This window comes from Capsicum annuum, chromosome 9 (genome assembly GCF_002878395.1).
Source record: "Capsicum annuum cultivar UCD-10X-F1 chromosome 9, UCD10Xv1.1, whole genome shotgun sequence".
Taxonomy (NCBI): Eukaryota; Viridiplantae; Streptophyta; class Magnoliopsida; order Solanales; family Solanaceae; genus Capsicum; species Capsicum annuum.
In genome coordinates this window covers 218,180,269-218,203,266 of record NC_061119.1, presented here as the reverse complement: position 1 = coordinate 218,203,266, position 22,998 = coordinate 218,180,269, and the positions used below count along the sequence as shown (strand labels likewise).

Below are 22,998 nucleotides of genomic sequence, written 5' to 3'. Positions count from 1 at the left end.
GTCCAGAGAAAAATAATAGCGTAGCAAATATTATAGAGTTCAAGTTATATGTATTGAAAATCCAAAAGTTATTAATAAGATCAGATTCACTTGACAATATTTAACAGTCATATCACAATCTGATAAAAAAAAAAAAATACAGTCCCTTAAATTTATAGTTAAGGGGTTCAAAATAGTCCCTTAAATATGCATAGATTAATTTTCATCGTTTAAGTTTATCGATCTAAAGTTGATCCCTTAATTTTAGGGGAAGAATCAATTGTTGGATGCTTTATTTTAGTAGTCAAAACCTTTAGTCTCCATCTGCTTTAAAAAAGCATTTGTAGCTGACTGACTTTCTCACTTTTGCTATTCAGTTTCCTGGAAGATGACTAGCTATTGGAGTATTATAGTATTATATAATAATACTTAGAAGTTATTAATCCTTTCCTCTTTGAAGCAATCAAGAATAGTTTTTTACTTTCTTAGTCACAAAAATGGCACAGAAAAACTCTTATGGGAGTTACGATGTTTTCTTAAGTTTTAGGGGTGAAGATGTACGCAAAACATTTGTTGATCATCTGTACGTTGCTCTGCAACTGAAGGGGATCAACACCTTCAAAGATGATGAGAAACTTGAGAAAGGAAAGTTCATTTCACCAGACCTTATGAAAGCGATCGAAGAGTCGAGGATTGCGCTGATCGTACTCTCCAAAAACTATGCTAATTCAATGTGGTGTTTAGATGAATTAACGAAGATCATGGAATGCAACAAACAAAAAGGACAAATTGTCCTTCCGGTGTTCTACGATGTTGATCCATCAACGGTGAGGAAACAAAAGCACAGCTATGGAGAAGCATTTGGCAAACATGAAGATCGTTTCAAGGTGCAAAAATGGAGGGCAGCCCTGGAGGAAGCAGCTAATTTATCTGGCTGGGATTTGCCAAATACTGCCGATGCGTAAGTATATTATCTTTGTTTAAAGCCAAACTCATCGTGATATGTTAATAAGTTACTCTAAATACTTAATTTTGCATCACCGGCCACTAGAACTAGATCCATTCTACTACAGATCATGTAATTAGGTACTACTTGATATGTAATTTGGGTAGGACTTTGGAAGAACTTATTTGGCTATACCTTTTTCATCTTAATCTTTCAAAATTCATTTCAAACTTGGAGATAGTTGATGGAAAGGATGGGTTCAGTAATATTGGATAGCTTCTTTTAAACCATTCTGCTGTACATTTTGTTCCGCCGTTGTTGGGATTACAGTTCATTTAGATCAAGTTAGGAACGAGAAAAATCCAGCTTAATTGAAATTTAAGCACAACATACTGTTGTCTGAGATGTTTCTTATCCTTGTAGGACCAAAAAAAGGCATTTTTTTGATAAAGAAAGTTTTCTACTATCCAATAAACATATGTTTAAGACCTTTGTGGTATGCAGACAAGAAGCCAGAGTCATAAAGAAAATTGTGAAAGATATAATGGCTAGATTGGGTGGTCAGAGACATGCAAGCAATGCTGAAAATCTTGTCGGAATGGAGTCACACATGAACAAAGTATATAAAATGCTTGGTGTCGAGTCTGGTGGAGTTCGCTTCCTTGGAATATTGGGAATGAGCGGAGTGGGGAAGACAACTCTAGCAAGAGTTATTTATGAGAATATTCAGAGTGAATTTGAAGGTGCATGTTTTCTTCATGAAGTCAGAGACCGTTCATCAAAACACGGACTAGAGCGCTTGCAGGAGACACTTCTTTCTGAAATCCTTGTTGAAAAAGACCTAAGGATCAACAATTCATTTGAAGGGGCCAATATGCTAAAACAAAGACTACGGTACAAAAAGATTCTTCTTTTTCTTGATGATGTTGATCACACGGATCAGTTAAGATGCTTTAGCCGGGGAGCATGAATGGTTTGGTCCCGGAAGCAGAGTGATTGTTACGACAAAAGACAAACACTTTCTTGTTAAGTACGAGGCTGAAAGGATATACAGGATATGCTCTTTAAATTACGATGAAAGTTTACAACTGTTTAAACAACATGCTTTCAAGAAGAACCACCCCACCAAGGAATTTGCTGATCTGTCAGCTCAAGTTATAAAGCATACCGGTGGACTCCCCTTAGCTCTTAAAGTCCTGGGCAGTTTCTTGTGTGGAGGAAGTTTGGCAGAATGGACAAGCGAAGTGGAGCGTTTGAAACAAATCCCAGAAAATGAAATTTTGAAGAAACTCGAACCGAGTTTCACTGGTCTCCACAATATTGAGCAAAAAATATTCTTAGACATTGCATGCTTCTTCTCAGGGAAGAAGAAAGATTCAGTGACCAGAATACTTGAGAGTTTTCATTTTAGCCCGGTCATTGGCATAAAGGTTCTCATGGAGAAATCGTTGATCACTATTTTAAAAGGTCGCATCATAATGCACCAATTAATACAAAAAATGGGTTGGCACATTGTTCGTCGAGAAGCTTCTTACAATCCAAGAATACATAGTAGGCTGTGGACGCGCGAAGATATTTCTCCCGTACTTGAAAGAAATTTGGTAAGTATTTGCAAGCATGTGACTTGGTATGTTCTTTTCCTTTAATTTTCTCATCCTCCTTTTTTATTCTTGCTTATTAGGGTACTGAAAAGATTGAAGGTATTTCGTTGCACCTGACTAATGAAGAACAAGTGAATGTTAATCCCACAGCCTTCATGCAGATGACCAGCCTAAGGTTTCTGAAATTCCGAAATGCATATGTTTGTCAAGGCCCTGATTTTCTTCCTGATGAGTTGAGGTGGCTCGATTGGCACGGATATCCTTCAAAAAGTCTACCAATCAGCTTTGATGGAGAGCATCTTGTTAGTTTGAAATTGAAATATAGCCGCATCATACAACGTTGGGAAACCACTAAGGTTTATATTAAGTTATCTATTGTTTTTCCTACTGGTTGGTTGGATCCATAAAAAATATAGAGTAGTATCTATTCAAACTACTAACCTATTTTGGTCTTTGTGACAGATTCTAGGAAATATGAAGTACCTTAACCTCAGCCATTCACAGAAGCTAATCAGGACGCCGGATTTTTCAGGCACCCCTAATCTTGAAAGACTGGTTCTTGAAGGGTGCACAAGTTTGATAGAAATCAAATTTTCTGTTGGAGATCTTGGAAAGCTAGTCTTGCTGAACCTGAAGAACTGCAGAAATTTAAAGACCCTACCGAAGAGGATTCGACTAGAAAAGCTTGAAATTCTCATCCTTTCAGGCTGCTCAAAACTGAAAGCATTCCCAGAAATATAAGGGAAAATGCATCGCTTATCAGAACTGTTTTTGGAAGCGACTGCTTTGAGTGAACTGCCTGAATCCTTTGAGAACCTGTCAGGAGTTAATGTGATAAATCTAAGCAACTGCAAGAGAATTGAGTGTCTTCCTAGCTGTATTTTTAAGTTGAAGTGTCTGAAAACACTTGATGTGTCCGGATGCTCAAAACTTAAAAATTTACCAGATGATTTGGGATTTTCAGTTGGTTTACAGAAGCTCCACTGCAGTCACACAGCCATCCAAACCATTCCGTCCTCTTTTTCTTTTCTAAAAAATCTTACCGACTTATCTTTCCGTGGATGTAATGGTTTGGGTTCACGAGTAAGTAGCTCAAGCCATGTCAAGAATTTGTCGGGTCTTTCTTCATTGATCACGCGGGATCTTAGTGACTGCAACATTTCAGACGGAGGCATTTTAAGTGATCTTGGATTCTTACAGTCTTTGATGAAATTGAATCTCGACGGTAACAATTTTTCCAATATCCGAGCTGCAAGCATAAGTCGTCTCACTCGACTTAAAGTCCTTGCATTGTCTGGTTGTAAGAGGCTTAAAGAGTTTCCCGGAACTACCTCCAGGTATAGAAAAGCTATTTGCTGATGAATGCACATCTTTGATGAGCGTTGATCAATTAACCAAATATCCAATGTTGCATAGAGTTTCCCTCACAAATTGTCATCAGCTTGTAAAATATAAACGACATGCCTCTATGTTTGATTCATTGTTGAAGCATATGCTCAAGGTAAGCAACTATTTATATATGCTTCCAAGCTAAACTTTACCCACATAAAATGATAGTAACATAATAACATTCTTTTCATGGCGCGTGCATGGATCATACCGGGATAACAGTTTTAGTTTGCTCATCTCTGGTAAGGAGATTCCTGAGTGGTTTACATACAAGAACTCTGGAAATGATTCAATCTCAGTGTCCTTGCCCAAAAATTGGCACACACCCACATTCAGGGGGTTTGCTATTTGTGTTGTTTTTGACATGATGACTCCTTCCATACATCATAATTACAACAGAAGCCTAAAAAATTTCCAAGGATTTTGGTTTTGGTTTACGCTCACAGATCATTATGGTTCGGTGAGTCAGAGATGGTGTTGTTTGGGCCAAATAGGAAGTGAAAAACCTGTGGGTTCAGGTAACACTTTGCAGGCCCTTGTACCACTTGTGATGTCTAGTCAGTTTGATGATCCTAATAACTTCATTCAGCTTGAGATTGGGTTCTATGATTGTATTCACAAGGATGCGGTGACCAAAGGTTTGGGAGTGCATCTAGTGTATGAGAATTGAAGAGGAAAAGTATTGATGGGCAAAAGTTTTCTTCAGGAAATGACATATGAAAAGTCGTCTCTTCAATTGGCTCATGCTCAAATCTGTTCAAAACTTTATAATTAGTGGATTTTGCTCTTTACTGTTTGTTTCATTGTTTCTTTATGTAAATTAAACAAATGTTGATTACCATATCCAAAAGGTTTTTATATATTAAAAAAAAAAAAAAAAAGAATTGCAAATGCTTGAAGATTGTGGGGGTGTTGATATGCAGTGATGATTCTAATTGCTGGTATTAACAATATATTGATTTACCTAGACAATTTTGCTTTTGTAAATAGATAAATAAAGCTACCACAAATTTCAGTCTTCCTTTCTTTATTGAACTCCGTACCAAGTAAAACTACCTCACCTAAATTGAGACGGAGAGAATAATAAATACGTGATTTTATCTAAGAGTTTTTACTGGGCATGAGTTTTTAAAATCAAGTTGATGCGTCATTCACATCCAAAAAGAAGAAAAGTAATCCCACCCACAAATAGAGTACCTGTATGGTCTACACATCTCGTCAACATACCATTCATAAAAAATACCAAAATTATGTGAGTCATACTCATACTTTATAGATAAATAGCATAAAGGCCTACGAGGCAAAAATAAAATAAAATGGACGTTTCATTAAATTGAAAAAATTAAAAAAGAAGCCATATTCTCTTCCACAAAAGCAACTAGATTAAAAATTTTTGGGCTTGCTAAAGACCAGCTATAGTGGTTGGGCAAATAAAATATTATATTCAGGCATAATTATAAATTATGTTGTTCATACTCTTAAAAAATATTGATGAGTGTATATCGAATACTTACGAAATTAATGTATTTTTGAAGAATTCGATTTAGTTTACGACTTCACGTGCAAATAAGGACGACTTCAAGTCGTGCCAATCCTTTTAATTAATCTTATCATTACATAAACAAACGTGAAGACAAGAGTCAAAAAGGAGGTTTCAATAAATCTACTCAGAAACATTTATTTAATGTATTCATGTCTTATTCAGTGAATGGCAGCAAAGTCTAGGAGTCCACAAGCACAATTTTAAAGTAGTAACATGAATAATATTCTCAATACACTTTTAATATGCTGGAAGATGACTGTCTACAGTAATTTCAATTAGTATATTCAGCATTATGGCACACCTTTTGTCGTGCATATATGTTTCTATTATAATTGTGAAGACAAAGTAACATGAATAGCTTTGATTTGAGTTAGTGGTATAAATTGCGTATACTTAGCACGATCAGTGCTAAGTATAGTCATAAAGTAGCATTTATATGATGATCTTGCTAGCCTAAAGTAGTTTTCCTCTTCTCCAGCTTCTTGTTTGAAGCAAGAACAGACATATATAGCCAACTTTTTATTTGTTCAGCCCACAAAAATGATAGAGAAGAGCTCTTATTCATCCTCTACTTCCCCTGATCTATCCGCTCGGTGGAATTACGATGTTTTCTTAAGTTTTAGAGGTGAAGATGTACGAAAAACATTTGTTGATCATCTCTATGTTGCTCTGCAGCAAAAGGGTATTCATACCTTCAAAGACGATGAGAAACTTGAGAAAGGCAAGTCGATAGGACCAGATCTTATCAGAGCAATTGAAGAGTCGCGGATAGCTTTGATCGTCTTCTCAAAAAATTATGCTGATTCGAAATGGTGCTTAGATGAAGTAGTGAAGATCATGGAATGCAAGAATGTGAAAGGACAAATTGTCCTTCCGGTCTTCTATGACGTAGATGCAATGACAGTGAGGAAACAAAAAACCAGCTACGGAGAAGCATTTAGCAATCATGAAGCCCGTTTCAAGGGTAGCAAGGTGCAGAAATGGAGGGCAGCACTGGAGGAAGCAGCTGATTTATCTGGCTTGGATTTGTCAAATACTGCCAATGCGTAAGTATCATGAAACCAGTGATCTCATCGTGATAATTGTTCAATTACTTTCTAAATTCTTGGTTCGTTTCTATTTTGCATCACAAGGGCCACTACACTTCTCTCTAGTTGAAACATGTCCTCCTCTTATAGCATCACTACTCCACCTGATGGTTTTATAGCATCACTACTGTCTTAACAGCTTCCGCGAAATCAGAAATTCATAAAAAGTACGAGTTCCAGTAATATTAGAGAACTGTTTTTGAACCACTAAATTGTATAAATGATGATTTTACGGTGCCACTAAACATAATTTTGAGACATTCTTCGTTATATTCCCTGTTCAGGCATGAAGCTAGATTCGTAAAGGAAATTGTGGAAGATATAATGGCTAAATTGGGTAGCCAGAGACATGCGAGCAATGTTAAAAATCTTGTTGGAATGGAGTCACAAATGCAGAAAGTGTATAAAATGCTTGGAGTCGGGTCTGGTGGAGTTCACTTTGTTGGAATATTAGGAATGAGCGGAGTGGGAAAGACAACTCTAGCAAGAGTTATCTATGATGATATTTCGAGTCAATTTGAGGGTGCATGTTTTCTTCATGAGGTTAGAGATCGTTCAGCAAAACAAGGGCTAGAGCGATTGCAAGAGATACTTCTTTCTGAGATCCTTTTCATAAAAGATCTAAGGATCAACAATGTATTTGAAGGGGTTAATATGCAAAAGCATAGGCTACGGTACAAAAAGGTTCTTCTTGTTCTTGATGATGTTGATCACATAGATCATTTAGATGTTTTAGCTGGGAAGCGTGAATGGTTTGGTCCCGGAAGTAGGATCATCATAACAACTAAAGACAAACACTTGCTTGTTAAACATGACGTAGAGAAGATGTACAAAATGAGAACTTTAAATGAAGAGGAAAGTTTGCAACTCTTTAAACAATATGCTTTCAAGAAGAACCGCCCTACCAAGAAATTTGAGCGTATTTCAGCTGAAGTGATAAAGTATACTGCTGGACTCCCCTTGGCTCTGAAAGTCCTGGGCAGTTTCTTGTATGGAAGAGATTTGGTTGAATGGAGAAGTGAAGTGGAACGGTTGAAACAGATACCAGAAGATGAAATTTTGAAGAAACTCGAGCCAAGTTTCACTGGACTCAACAGTAACGAGCAAAAGATATTCTTAGACATTGCATGTTTCTTTACAGGGAAAAAGAAAGATTCAGTGACTAGAATACTTAAGAGTTTTGAATTTAGCCCTGTCATTGGTGTAAAAGTTCTCATGGAGAAATCTTTGATTAGTATTTCAGAAGGTAGGATTATAATGCATCAATTGATACAAGAAATGGGCTGGTACATTGTTCGTCGAGAGGCTTCTGACTATCCAAGAGAATATAGTAGGTTATGGAAGTCCGAAGACATTTCTCAAATACTTGCAAGAAATATGGTACGTTCGTGCAAAAGTATGACTTCCTATTGTTACTATATGTTGCAGCTTTATATATATCATTTATATATCCACCTTCATTGTTGCTACTAGGGCACAGAAAAGATCGAAGGCATATCTTTGAACTTGGCTAAGATGTACACTGATATTTCTCAAGCACTTGAAAGAAATTTGGTAAGTCTTTGCGAAAATATGCATGGCTTCCTATCTAACTAATTAGTGAAAGCAATAACATGGCCTATCGTTTATATGTATCAATTGCCTTACCTTTTCTCCTTTTTTCTCTAACTTTATGCATTCTAATTAGGGCACAAATACGATCAAAGGGATGTCATTGAACTTCACTAACGTCAAAGAAGTGAATGTTAGTGTCACAGCCTTCATGCAGATGACCAGACTCAGGTTTCTCAAAATCAAGAATGCATATGTTTCTCAGGGTCCTGATATTCTTCCTGGTGAGTTGAGCTGGCTTTCTTGGCATGGATATGCTTCAAAAAGTCTGCCAATTAATTTCCAGGGAGAACGACTCGTCAGTTTGAAGTTGAAAAATAGTCGCATCATACAACTTTGGAAAGGCTCCAAGGTTTATATTAACTTTGGAAAGGCTTTTCTGATAGATTGGTTTATATTTTTTGTACTAATCTAGGCTTTTAGAATTTTCATTTATTTTTTGCTTTTTGTTTTGTTGTGACAGGTTCTAGGAAAGCTGAAGTACATCAACCTTAGCCATTCACATAAGCTAATAAGGACCCCAGATTTTTCGGGTACCCCTAATCTTGAAAGGTTGGTTCTTGAAGAGTGCACAAGTTTGATAGAAATCAATTTTTCTGTTGGAGATCTCAAAAAGCTCTTGTTGCTCAATTTGAAGAATTGCGTCAATTTAAAGAGCCTACCAAAGAGTATTGGATTGGAAAATCTTGAGGTTCTTATTCTATCTGGCTGCTCAAAGCTAAAAGTATTCCCAGAAATAGAAGAGGAAATGAACTGTTTATCGGAACTATATTTGGAAGCGACTGCTTTGAGTGAAGTACCCGCATCAGTTGAGAAACTATCAGGAGTTAACCTGATAAATCTAAGCTCATGCAAGAATCTTGAGAGCCTTCCAAAGAGTATTGTTAGGTTAAACTGTCTTAAAACACTTAATGTGTCCAAGTGCTCAAAACTTAAGAAACTACCAGATGAATTGGGGTTATTAGTTGGTTTGGAAGGGCTCCATTGTGATGACACACCCATTGAAATGATGCCATCCACCATTTCCCTTCTAAAAAACCTTAAGCACTTAACTCTACGTCGCTGTAATGCTCTCGCTTCACAGAGAGAAGATTTGGGTCTAGCTTTCTCTAATTTATCGGGTCTTTGTTCATTGACAATGCTGGATATAGGTAACTGCAGCATTTCAGATGGAGGCATCCTATGTAATCTTGGCTTCTTACCATCTTTGATGGAATTGAATCTTGGTGGTAACACTTTTACCAATATCTCAGCTGCAAGCATCAGCGGTCTCACTCGACTAAAGGTCCTTCAATTGGTTGGTTGTAGTAGGCTTGAGCATTTCCCTGAGCTTCCTGGAGCTATAGAAGAGGTTCATGCCGATGAATGTACATCTTTAAGGAGTATCAATCAATTAGCAAAATATCCAACACTGCGCCGACTTTCACTTAGTGAATGTCATCAATTTCATGATGCTTCCTTGGTTGATGCATTATGGAGTAACATGCTCAAGGTAAATAAGTAACTCTTTACGATGTCCTCCTACATGCATTTCTAACTAACTAAGAAAACATAAAGTAGAAGAATTTATACAAATCAACTCCCCAACCAGCAATCACACGACTCATGAATGTACTCCCAGTTCCCTCGAGAATGTGGTGAATGATTGGAAAATGATATTGAATTCCATTTATGTGGCAGGGACTATACGTGCTACGCAGTGATATCAGCATTTGCATCCCTGGATCGGAGATTCCTAAGTGGTTTCCAAATACGAAGTTAGGGGACAATGTTACGCTGACTCTTCCCAATAATTGGTACACAGACAACTTCTGGGGATTTGCTTTTTGTATTGTTTTTGAAGGTATGGAATGGTGTGCTCTATATGATGGCTACCTACAACCATCACAGGGATTTTCGGTTATGCTTAAATTCAAAACAAGTGATGGAAAGGAAGGCAGTACACGTAGCGTTGTTGGCATAAAAGGAGGTGATACTAGTATTCGGAACTCAGACCACACTCTCCTTGCCTGTGTACCATCTCGTCATTTTCTGACAGCTTACAATCATGAGGATTACTGTCCCAATGACTGGATTGAAATTGTGGCATGTTCGACAGCACTAAGGAAATTCGAGAATAAAGCTTGGGGGATGCGTCTTGTGTACTTGGACGATATTATTGAAGCGTGAGCAAGTAGAGAGATTCACTCGAAAAGAACCTTATGGAGGAAGTATCATACTTTCGAAGAAACAGATATGCAGAAGAGAAAAGAAAGAATTGTTTAACGTTGAAAAAAGAATTCTTATATCTTTTCTCAAAAGTGCTTTTGAAGTCCGTGCTATTCAAAATTTAATAAGCCAAACACAAATTGCTACTCTTCAAAAGTATCTTTTTGAGACGTATTTCTGCCGAAAAGCACCATTCAGACTAAGCGGATTTTGAAAGTTTGGCCTAACGGGCTATCAATCCAACACGAAAGCAACACAAATATATGACAACAAATCGAAACAATGTCATATAGGACCTTCCAAATTGTACTCCAACACAGTGTACATGGTTCACAACTCTAAATTATCCATGTTTTGAAAACCACAAATTAAGCCGATTGGATTAATTGCTTGACATGATATACTAAAATCTTCAGTCTTTTCTTTTGTGTGCTGAAGTTAAATTTTATCACAGGGGAAGCTTTAAAGTATTGCAGTACAATTGAAATATTGATAGGTCACAAAATCATTACTAGTATAAATAGATTTAACAATCACATCATAATCTGATCAAAAAAACCAAATATACATAAATGGAGAAGCTTTGCAACTGTGTTTGGAAGCCAAAAGTTTTTCTTTCTGCTGAAATTGCTATGGCACAACTTTCCAGCTTTTGGTCTTGTTTTATTAAAGTTCTAAAATAGAGAAAATGGCAAATAGAGTCCCTTATAATTAAGGGTAGATTCAAAATAGTCCCTTAAATATGCATTGATTAATTTTCATCAAGTTTATCTAAAGTTTGATCCTTTAAATCACTATTCAATATTTAATTTTAGGGGGAAGAATCAATTGTTGGATGCTTTATTTTAGTAGTCAAAACCTTTGTCTCCATCTGCTTAAAAAAAGCATTTGTAGCTGACTCACTTTCTCACTTTTTCTGATCAGTTTCCTGGAAGATGACCAAATATTGGGGCATTATAGTATATAATAATTACTTAGAAGTTATTAATCCTTTCCTCTTTGAAGCAAAGAAGAATAGTTTTTTACTTTCTCAGCCATAAAAATGACACAGAAAAACTCTTATTGGAGCTATGATGTTTTCTTAAGTTTTAGAGGTGAAGATGTACGCAAAACATTTGTTGATCATCTCTATGTTGCTCTTCAACAGAAGGGGATAAACACCTTCAAAGATGATGAGAAACTAGATAGAGGCAATTCCATTTCACCAGACCTTCTGAGAGCAATCGAAGAGTCAAGGATCGCGCTGATTGTATTCTCCAAAAACTATGCTAATTCAACATGGTGTTTAGATGAATTAACAAAGATCATGGAATGCAACAAACGAAAAGGACAAATTGTGCTTCCGGTCTTCTATGATATAGATCCATCAACGGTGAGGAAACAAAAGCATAGCTATGGAGAAGCATTTGGCAAACATGAAGATCGTTTCAACGATGACAAGTTGCAAAAATGGAGAGCAGCATTAGAGGAAGCAGCTAATTTATCCGGCTGGGATTTGCCAAATACTGCTAACGCGTAAGTATCATCAAACTAATCTTGTCGTGATAATTGTTCATATATATTTTCCATCAGTAAGACCAAATGTTGGACATCTAACTACAAGTATCAACGAAGGGCGATAAAAGAACAAATTTGACCCTTTTATCATTTTCTTTAACTAGAATTATCTAGATTTACGTTCTTAAGTCATGTGTTACTACATGATTTCTTTCTGTATGCCCTATCGGAATCCAAAATAGTTACTGGAAATAAAGTGATATATAAAGAATGAACATTACTGTCTCAACAGCTTTGGGGGAATTAGAAATTCATGAAGAGGATGGGTTTCAGTAATGTTAAAGAACTAGGTTTAAACCACTATGTTGTACATTTTCTTGGGCTTGATATTGTACTTCATTTAGATCAAGTTGGAGATTACTAAAATTTAAGCAAATAGTTGTCTGAGAGATTACTTATCCTTGTAGGACGAAAGAAACACTTTTTGATAAACGAAGGCATGCTTTGTGGTATGCAGGCATGAAGCTAGAGTCATAAAGCAAATTGTGGAAGATATAATGACTAAATTGAGTGTACACACACATGCAAGCAGTGCTGAAGATCTTGTTGGAATGGAGTTACACCTGCAAAAAGTGTATAAAATGCTTCAGGTCAGGTCTGATGAAGTTCGCTTCCTTGGGATATTGGGAATGGGCGGAGTGGGGAAGACAACTCTAGCGAGAGTCATTTATGATAATATTCGGAGTCAATTTGAAGGTGCGTGTTTTCTTCATGAAGTTGGAGACCGTTCATCAAAACAAGGCCTAGAGCGCTTGCAAGAGATACTTCTTTCGGAGATCCTTGTCCTAAAAGAACTAAGGATCAACAATTTATATGAAGGAGATAATTTGCAAAGAAAGAGACTACAGTGCAAAAAGGTTCTTCTTGTTCTTGATGATGTTGATCACATAGATCAGTTAGACGCTTTAGCTGGAAAGTGTGAGTTGTTTGGTCCCGGAAGTAGAATCATCATAACAACCAAAGACAAACACTTGCTAGTTAAGCATGAGGTGGAAAAGATATACAGAATGAAACCACTAAATGAATATGAAAGTTTTCGTCTCTTTAAGCAACATGCTTTCAAGAAGATCTACCCCGCTAAGGACTTTGATGATCTTTCAGCTCAAGTGATAAAGCGTACTGCTGGACTACCCTTGGCTCTGAAAGTTTTGGGAAGTTACTTGTATGGAAGAGACTTGGCTGAATGGACAAGTGAAGTAGAATGGTTAGAGCAAATCCCGGAAAATGAAATCTTGCAGAAACTTGAACGAAGTTTCACTAAGCTCAACAGTGTGGAGAAAAAGCTATTCTTAGATATTGCGTGTTTCTTCACAGGAAAGAAGAAAAATGCAGTAATAAGAATACTCGATAGTTTTAATTTTAGATCAGCCATTGGCATAAAAGTTCTCATGGAGAAATCTCTGATTACTATCTCGGAAGGTAGAATTTTGATGCACCAATTGATACAAGAAATGGGATGGCACATTGTTCGTCGCGAAGCTTCCAATGATCCAAAAATGTATAGTAGGTTGTGGAAACAGGAAGATATTTCTCTGGTACTTGAAAGAAATTTGGTATGTATTTACAAGCATATGACTTGGTATATTCTTTTCCTTTAAGTTTCTCATCCTCCTTGTATCTTCTTGCTTATTAGGGAACTGAAAAGATCGAAGGCATATCGTTGAACTTGACTAGTAAAGAACAAGTGAAGGTTAGTCGCGCGGCTTTTATGCAGATGACCAGACTAAGATTTCTCAAATTCCGGAATGCATATGTTTTCCAGGGTCCTGATTTTCTTCCTGATGAATTGAGGTGGCTTGATTGGCATGGATATCCTTCGAAAAGTCTGCCAATTAGCTTTCAAGGAGAACAACTTGTTTCTTTGAAATTGAAAAGTAGTAGCATTATACAACTTTGGGAAACCTATAAGGTTCTCGGAAGGTTGAAGTGTATTAACCTTAGCTATTCACAGAAGCTAATAAGGACCCCAGATTTTTCAGGCACCCCTAATCTTGAAAGACTGGTTCTCGAAGAATGCACAAGTTTGGTTGAAATCAATTTTTCTGTTGGAGATCTTGGAAGGCTAGTCTTGCTGAATTTGAAGAACTGCCGGAATTTAAAGACCCTACCAGAAAGCATTCAATTGGAAAAGCTTGAAGTTTTTATCTTATCAGGCTGCTTTAAACTCAAATCATTTCCAGAAATAGAAGGGAAAATGAATTGTTTAACAGAACTGTATTTGGGAGCGAGTGCTTTGAGTGAACTGCCCGCATCAATTGAAAACCTGTCAAGAGTTAGTGTGATAAATCTAAGCTATTGCAAGCGTCTTGAGAGTCTTCCAAGAAGTATTTATAGGTTGAAATTTCTGAAAATACTTGATGTTTCCGGATGCTCAAAACTTAAAAATTTACCAGATGATCACTTGGGATATTTAATTGGTTTGGAGGAGTTCCACCGCACTGACACAGCCATCCGAACGATTCCTTCTTCTGTTTCTCTGTTAAAGAACCTTAAACAATTATCTCTTCGTGGATGTAATGCTTTAGGATTACAAGGAAGTAGTTCAAGCTTCTTCTCTTGGATTCAAGAAAAGAGCCATTGGTAGAAGTTAAGAGTATCATTCACTTTCTGTAAAACATACAGGTAAAGCTCAAGTCATTTTGTGCATCCAGAGACAAATAGAAGAATAGAAATCCCAAAATGCAGTACTGATATGGTCTGTATCTGGTAGCATGATTTTCCAAAACATTGGGTTGCAAGCTCTGCTGTCTTTCTTACATAGTTGTGTCGTTTCTTCATCCGTAGGAGATGAGAAAAATGCAAGGCTGAAAGTATAACTGAAAATATTGTGCTGTCTTAAAGTGTTTCTACCTATGTCCTACTGTATTGATGAGATATTTATTCATTTATATATATATATATATATATATATGTTGTCAATGACACGCTCTTACAAGTCCACTAAATTCATTTTGTCAACGGAAAATCATATTACATAGTAGGTACGTACCTATCAACTGCAGAGTTAGTGATATCAAATTGAATAATATTGCAAATCCTTATCAATGGAAACTTATAATATACTATATGAATGTGAAGTTACTTAACAGATTCATTTGTAGATGGTTTTCGACGACAATGTCTACTTCTTTTATTGGGTCATGACCACAGATTTTCTCAACTTTTAACATATATTTTCGTGGAAGAAGAGTTGCTCTAATGTCAAATAATGATGTCGCCTTCTATAACGTTGTATTTGTTATCATATGCTAAGGCATCACCTGCATATATAAATACAAGCTGCTGTTTAGGTGTACATGTTATTCAGAGTCCTATAACCACTTTCATTGTGATAGATTGATTGATTGGTTTAGTACTGATTTCCTTTTCTAGCGTCTTGCTTTATTGCCTTGCAGTTGCAAAGTTTTGGTTTGATAATTTACTTTTTTCAGCCACAAAAAAATGAATCAAAAAAGCTCATAACTTCCATCCCCAGAAATTATTCAATGGAGTTACGATGTTTTCTTAAGTTTTAGGGGTGAAGATGTACGCAAAACATCTGTTGACCATCTCTACGTTGCTCTGCAACTGAAGGGGATCAACACCTTCAAAGATGACGAGAGACTTGAGAAAGGCAAGTCCATTTCACCGGACCTTGTGAGAGCGATTGAAGAGTCAAGGATAGCTTTGATCATATTCTCTAAAAACTATGCTGATTCAACATGGTGTTTAGATGAATTAACAAAGATCATGGAGTGCAACAAACAAAAAGAACAAATTGTCCTTCCGGTGTTCTACGATGTTGATCCATCAACGGTGAGGAAACAAAAGCACAGCTATGGAGAAGCATTTGGCAATCATGAAGATATTTTCAAGCTGGATGACAAGGTGCAAAAATGGAGGGCAGCCCTGGAGGAAGCAGCTAATTTATCTGGCTGGGATTTGCCAAATACTGCCGATGCGTAAGTATCATGACATCAATTATTTTTGTTTAATGTTAATAAGTTGCTCTAAGTACATAATATGTTTTCTATTTTGCATCACCGGCCACTAGAACTAGATCCATGCTACTACAGATCATGTAATTATGTACTACTTGATATGTAATTTGGGTGGGACTGTGGAAGAATTTATTTGGATATACCTTTACATCTTATATTTCACAATTAATTTCAAGCTTGGAGATCGTTGGTGGAAAGGATGGGTTCAGTAATATTGGATAGCTTGTTTTAAAGCATTCTGCTGTCCATTTTGTTCCGCCGTTGGGATTAAAGTTCATTTAGTTCAAGTTGAGAAAGAGAAAATTCCAGCTTAATTGAAATTTAATCAAACATACCGTTGTCTGAGATGATACTTATCCTTGTAGGACCAAAAAAAACTTTTTTTGTTTTTGATAAAGAAAGCTTTCTACTATCCAATAAACATATTTTTACGACTTTTGTGGTATGCAGACATGAAGCTAAAGTCATAAACAAAATTTTGAAAGATACAATGGCTAGATTGGGTGGTCAGAGACATGCAAGCAATGCTGAAAATCTAGTCGGAATGGAGTCACACATGAACAAATTATATAAAATGCTTGGTGTCGAGTCTGGTGTAGTTCGCTTCCTTGGAATATTGGGAATGAGCGGAGTGGGTAAGACAACTCTAGCGAGAGTTATTTATGAGAATATCCGGAGTCAATTTGAGGGTGCATGTTTTCTTCATGAAGTCAGAGATCGTTCATCAAAACACGGCCTAGAGCGCTTGCAAGAGATACTTTTCTGAAATCCTTGTTGTAAAGAACCTAAGGATCAACTATTCGTTTGAAGGGTCCAATATGCAAAAACAAAGACTACGGTACAAAAAGGTTCTTCTTGTTCTTGATGAGGTTGATCACACAGATCAGTTAGATGCTTTAGCCGGGGAGCGTGAATGGTTTGGTCCCGGAAGTAGAGTCATCATAACGACCAAAAACAAACACTTGCTTGTTAAGTATGAGGTTGAAAGGATATACAGACTGACAACTTTAAATTACAATGAAAGTTTTCAACTGTTTAAACAAAAATTACAATGAAAGTTTTCAACTGTTTAAACAACATGCTTTCAAGAAGAACCACCCCACCAAGGAATTTGCGGATCTGTCAGCTCAAGTGATAAAGCATTCTGGCGGACTCCCCTTAGCTCTTAAAGTCCGGGGCAGTTTCTTGTATGGAAGAAGTTTAGCTGAATGGAAAAGTGAAGTGGAGCGTTTGAAACAAATACCAAACGATGAAATCTTGAAAAAACTCGAATCAGGTTTCAATGGACTAAAAAATAATGAGCAAAAGATATTCCTAGATATTGCATGCTTCTTTTCTGGGAAAAAGAAAGATTCAGTGATCAGAATACTAGAGAGTTTTCATTTTAGCCGTCATTGGTATAAAAGTTCTCATGGAGAAATCTTTGATCACTATACTTAACGGTCGCATTACAATGCACCAATTGATACAAGAAATGGGCTGGCACATTGTTCGTCGAGAAGTTTCTTACGATCCAAGAATATATAGTAGGTTGTGGAATTACGAAGATATTTCTCCCGTACTTGAAAGAAACTTGGTACGTAGTTACGATCATATGACTTCTTATATTATTTCCCTTTTGTCATCCGCCTTTAATGTTTTTGCTTATTAGGGCACTGAGAAGATCGAAGGCATGTCATTGCACCTGACTACTGAAGAACAAGTGAATGTTAGTCACACGGCTTTCGTGCAGATGGCCAGGCTAAGGTTTCTCAAGTTCCAGAATGCCTATGTTTGCCAGGGCCCTGATTTTCTTCCTGATGAGTTGAGGTGGCTTGATTGGCACGGATATCCTTCCAAAAGTCTGCCAATTAGCTTTCAGGGAAAACAACTTGTTAGTTTTTTCCTATTGGTTGGTTGGATCGATTTAAATATAGTGGTTTACTCAATTTACTAACCTAAAGTCTTTCCACTTGGGTCTTTGTGACAAATTCTAGGAAGTCTGAAGTACCTTAACCTTGGCCATTCGCAGAAGCTAATAAGGACGCCAGATTTTTCAGGCACCCCTAATCTTGAAAGACTGGTTCTTGAAGAGTGCACAAGTTTAGTAGAATTCAAATTTTCTGTTGGAGATCTCGGAAAGCTTGTCTTGCTGAACCTGGCGAACTGCAGAAATTTAAAGACCCTACCAAAGAGTTTTCGACTAGGAAAGCTTGAAATTCTCATTCTTTCGGGCTGCTCAAAACTGAAAACATTCCCAGAAATAGATGGGAAAATGCATAGTTTATCGGAACTGTATTTGGGAGCGACTGCTATTAGTGAACTGCCCGCATCAATTGAGAACCTTTCAGGAGTTAGTGTGATAAATCTAAGTTACTGCAAGCATCTTGAGAGTCTACCCAGCAGTATTTTCAGGTTGAAGTATATGAAAACACTTGATGTGTCTGGATGCTCAAAACTTGAAAATTTACCTGATGATTTGGGACATTTAGTTGGTTTAGAGGAGCTCCACTGCACTCACACAGCCATCCAAAAGATTCCGTCCTCTATGACTCTTCTTAAAAATCTTAAGCACTTAGCTCTCCGTGGATGTAATGCTTTGGGTTCACAAGTAAGTAGCTCAAGCCATGCCCAGAAGTCTATGGGTGTAAATTTTCAGAATTTATCGGGTCTTTCCTCATTGATCACGCTGTATGTTAGTGACTGCAACATTTCAGATGGAGGCATTTTATGTGATCTTGGGTTCTTACAGTCTTTGGGGGAATTGAATCTCGATGGTAACAATTTTTCAAATATTCCAGCTGCAAGCATAAGTCGTCTCACTCAACTTAAAGTTCTTGCATTGGCTGATTGTAGGAGGCTTGAGAGTTTCCCGGAACTACCTCCAAGTATAGAAGAGCTATTTGCTGATGAATGCACATCTTTGATGAGCATTGATCAATTAACCAAATATCCAATGCTGCGTGAAGTTTCACTCACAAAATGTCATCAACTTGTAGAAAATAAAGGTCACGCCTCCTCGCTTGATTGATTATTGAAGCACATGCTCAAGGTAAGTATAACAATATATGCATCCAGCCACAACTCTTCCCACATGAAAAGCATAAAATAAACTACTTTTTATACAGCTGGGGTGAATGACATTCCTTATTTTCCTTTTGATGGTGCATGCAGGGATCATACAAGAAATTTGACAGATTTGGAATGTTTGTCCCTGGTGTGGAGATCCCCGAGTGGTTTACGTACAAAAACTGGGGGACAGATAGAATCTCAGTGGCCTTGCCCAAGAATTGGTACACACCCACATTCACGGGGTTTGCTATTTGTGTTGTTTTCGATATGATAACTTCTCATTTCATAATTAGTCCAAAGCACCTTAAAATGTTCCAAGGACCTGTGATGAAGTTTACTTTCACAAGTCATGATGGTGCGCGTTCTGGAGTTAGCTTTCTTTTAGGAAGAATAGGAAGTGAAAAACCTTTGGGTTTGGACAACACTTTTCTAGGTTATTTACCAATTAGGTCAGTGAGGACCGGGTACCTTTGCGGGGATAGGTATAATAGAGTTCGTGACTGGATTCAGCTTGATTTTGGTACCTGTTATAAGCCTGAGGAGGCAATCAAAGGTCTAGGAGTACCTCTTGTGAACAAATATGATATCTGTGATCCAGAATAGTGCCGGAAAGATGGCCGGTGCGCTTATACAATAACATTCATAAAAAATCCCATGACATCAAATTATCATCAAAATTTAAACATAAAAACTTCATGCAGAGTCATAATCATACTCTATAGATAAATAAATATAAATAACATTATTCATATGCATCACTCCTCCAAGAAGTGCATAACATAAAGTTTTTGATGCTCTCCATCTTCAATGGGAAAACAATTGCCACACTGCTACATCTGTTCATTCTTTCAACCACCTGAATCGCTCTGGAACTGAACAGGGTTGGAGCAGTGACAACTTTTCCTGAATGAGCGCATGAGGAAGTTTGATGACAATTTAGGTTCTCCACGCAGGTCATCCATCTAGTTAAAAACAAATACATCAGTGACAAGCTTCTTGAACCATTACATACAAAGAATAGGCTGGCAGAATAATGAAACTCACCAGAAGAGCTCTTCGAAATTTTTCACTTAGAACATGAGTGAACAAATCAGGCGATAGCCCTTGCACACCAGTACAGGCTTTTCCGCTCAACTTCTGCGCTGGTACTTGAGAAGTTGGTAATTGCTATTCAGAGTCTTCGAAAACTTCCCCATCATCAGAAAGCTCATCAAAAGCTCGAACATCAAGCTGATAACGGAGGAGTCCTCCAATGCCACCAAAACCTCGGCAAAACTGAGACCCTTCTTGTGACTTGTTGGTGACAAATTCCAGACTGCAACCAAATCTCCTGTACTCGTTAGCAAACCACTCGAGCAGTGACAACTTTTCCTGAACCTCTAATTCAGCATTTGTAGCAGGATCACGGAAGTTACTCTGATCAGCCTCCTGGTCCTTGTTCAAGTGTTTGACAACAATTTCTCCAGAACTGCTATTTTTCAGCACATACCTCGTAATATCCAGATTTTCCCACACAATAAGTGTCTCAATAGCACCCATTTCCAGAACTTTTAATGTATCATCAACCCCAAAGACATACTTCCCTGTGTCCTGACTAATCTCTTCAAAGTACTTGCCGATCAATTTCTTCTCTTGTATAAACTTCACATTGGCTAAGATCTCAGCAGAAAGCTCAATTGCTTGGTTGAAACCATTTTCCCCTCCATAAGAAACATCAACCACATTTAGAATCTTCGCCTGAAGACGAGGATCAAACATATCAGACTGACTCAGCTCAGTTTTAAAGTCAGCAGAACCAGCTAGTATCAGGCCGGAGACATTGGGCTGGCTGGTGGCAGGATTTATATAAAATTGGGTTGCAAGCTCTGCTGTCTTCCTCACATAGTTGTGTCGTTTCTCCATCCGGAGACGAGCAAAACGCAAGGCTGATTGTCCTCCTCTTCCGTGTTTTTTGGGAAGATCAACGCTAAACTTATGAAGGACCTCACGGGTGTTGCCACTCAATGTCCCAAAAAGAGTGCCATTCCCATCCATCACTATAAATCCAAATTTGTCATCCGATTCCAAAAGTTCATTCAAGGCTTCCGTGTGGAACTTGTTATCACAAAGATAGAGTGATGCATTAATGGGCTTGAACGGCTCAAAATCAATTGTAACCTTCTTCTCTTTCCCGTCATCAGTCACAATTGTTCCGGTGTAAAGGACAAGCCCATTCGGTGGAACCTTGTTGTAGAGTTTCAGCCTCTGCTGAGCAGACGTGATTGCACCAAGCACAGATTGCCGATTCACTCTGCTCTTAATATTTGATGCAGTTCCAAACTCATCTCCAAGCATCTTGGTAACACGAGATACTTGATCACGTGGAGGCATGATAAGTGAAATCATGCTGGTTCCATTGCCTCTAGCAGCCTCAAGTGCCTTGATAAGTTTTTTAATCTTCCAGATTTCAATGTTCTTATCACTCTCCAGACCGTCCGACATTGTATACAGAACTGCAGTTCAAACAGAAAATCATCAGATCGATAGTACATATAAGCAAACTCCGGAACAGTTAGAATACATAATAAACCAAGATACAACTGTTTCAATCTTCATGAGACTTAACAAATGTCACACATTAAAAACAAACCAAACACCTATAACATCTATCTATACTCACCATAAAAGTCAGGTCAGAAACAGGAGTATTTACATTACTGTATATCACAGATGAAAAGGATTCAAAAGGTCAACTTATTTCTCCTTGGTATCAAATCAACTTAAGGAATCAGTAATCAAAAGACCTGCTTATATGCAGATTTGTCTGAAAAAATCACGTCACTTCAATACAAAGGATAAATACGTAACTGTAAGCAACAATCCCCAGGAAAGAGATTAACAGACGCAGAATAAGCTCAAATCAATGTCTAGTAACATCAATATATAAGAGCACCTTTTTTGAGGTTTTAATTATACAACAGATTCGTCGAAGTTGCAAATCACTATTACTAGATTATGAAATAAAACATTGAAAAATCACTTTCTCTTCCAAGGAGTAGGCATATGAACTACTAAAGTAAGTTACGAAACAATTAGACTTCCTCTCTTACACAACCGGTATCAAATCTTATGAATGACAGTTGAGAATTATCGCCCTTTAAAACATATTATACAGTTAAACTCAAATACTTAGAAACTTTACAGATACAATATGCAAGGACCATAAAACACCTTTATACAATATTTATCATATAAAAAACTGTTTCTTTATAAATCAAACATCTGAAAAATAAATTTCACGCAGCACTAGATTAATTTTCGGGACGAATCAATATCTTCCTCTTTCAATTTCACCAATAGTGAAACATTATCTAACTTCCTATCTGGATCCAATAGAAATTTTACATAGCCAATATGCAAGGACTATAAGCACCAAAAAAATCACCTTTTTACAACATATATTCATACAAAAAGCTAATTTTTGTTAATCAAACTTTATATTAAGTAAATTTCACGCAACTTTTAGATTAATCTTAACAAATCTGTTTTCCAAATTTAGCAATTCAATTTAAAAATAGTGAAAAAAAAGTGTCCAACTTCCTATCTAAATCCAATGAAAATACACCAAATCAACTGAACAGATCCATATTTCCAATAATAGCAATAAAATTTTCAAAAATTACAAATACAATTCAGTAAGCTCAATCTTGAATCACAAGAATTTACATTAAAATAGCAATAAATTTTCATAAATTACGAGATTCAGAACATACCTAAGAGAAAAACAAAGAAAAGTGTGCATATGGGTTGGGGGTGTTTAGGGGGGTTTATTATGACAAACTAGGGCAACAACTTTATATAATTTTTCCACCATTGAAATTTCTTAAAAGTACTATTTGGTACTTTTAGTTTTTTTTTCATCTTTTATGGTCCTTTATTCTTCTTATATTTAGAGAATTGCCCCGTAAATTCTTTCAAAATTAAATATACGATGTCATAAATTACTCTTGAACAAGTATTTCGGAACAATTTTATAGTGCTTCTTATTAAGGAATGAGTTTTTATA

The 22,998-nt window shown here is 36.9% G+C and overlaps 2 protein-coding genes and 2 pseudogenes across 2 annotated transcripts; 3 read left to right on the top strand and 1 right to left on the bottom strand.

Moving 5' to 3' along the window:
- Window positions 1–279: 279 nt before the first annotated feature.
- On the top strand, window positions 280–4,882 carry LOC107840848 (annotated as a pseudogene).
- Window positions 4,883–5,677: 795 nt separating this feature from the next.
- Window positions 5,678–10,914, top strand: LOC107840847 (TMV resistance protein N). The gene is made up of 6 exons (XM_016684783.2): window positions 5,678–6,504; window positions 6,831–7,926; window positions 8,020–8,100; window positions 8,234–8,509; window positions 8,621–9,649; window positions 9,838–10,914. The coding sequence occupies exons 1-6, from the start codon at window positions 5,999–6,001 to the stop codon at window positions 10,324–10,326; spliced, it is 3,477 nt and encodes a 1,158-aa protein (XP_016540269.2). The 5' UTR covers window positions 5,678–5,998; the 3' UTR covers window positions 10,327–10,914.
- A 185-nt stretch (window positions 10,915–11,099) lies between these two features.
- Window positions 11,100–19,579, top strand: LOC107840852 (annotated as a pseudogene).
- LOC107840853 (eukaryotic peptide chain release factor subunit 1-3) lies at window positions 19,554–22,839 on the bottom strand. Its single transcript, XM_016684789.2, has 3 exons — window positions 22,706–22,839; window positions 19,998–21,445; window positions 19,554–19,915 (listed from the first exon to the last, which is right to left on the bottom strand). Exon 2 carries the CDS (start codon window positions 21,432–21,434, stop codon window positions 20,121–20,123), a length of 1,314 nt encoding a protein of 437 aa, XP_016540275.1. The 5' UTR covers window positions 21,435–21,445; window positions 22,706–22,839; the 3' UTR covers window positions 19,554–19,915; window positions 19,998–20,120.
- Between the last annotated feature and the right edge of the window lie 159 nt (window positions 22,840–22,998).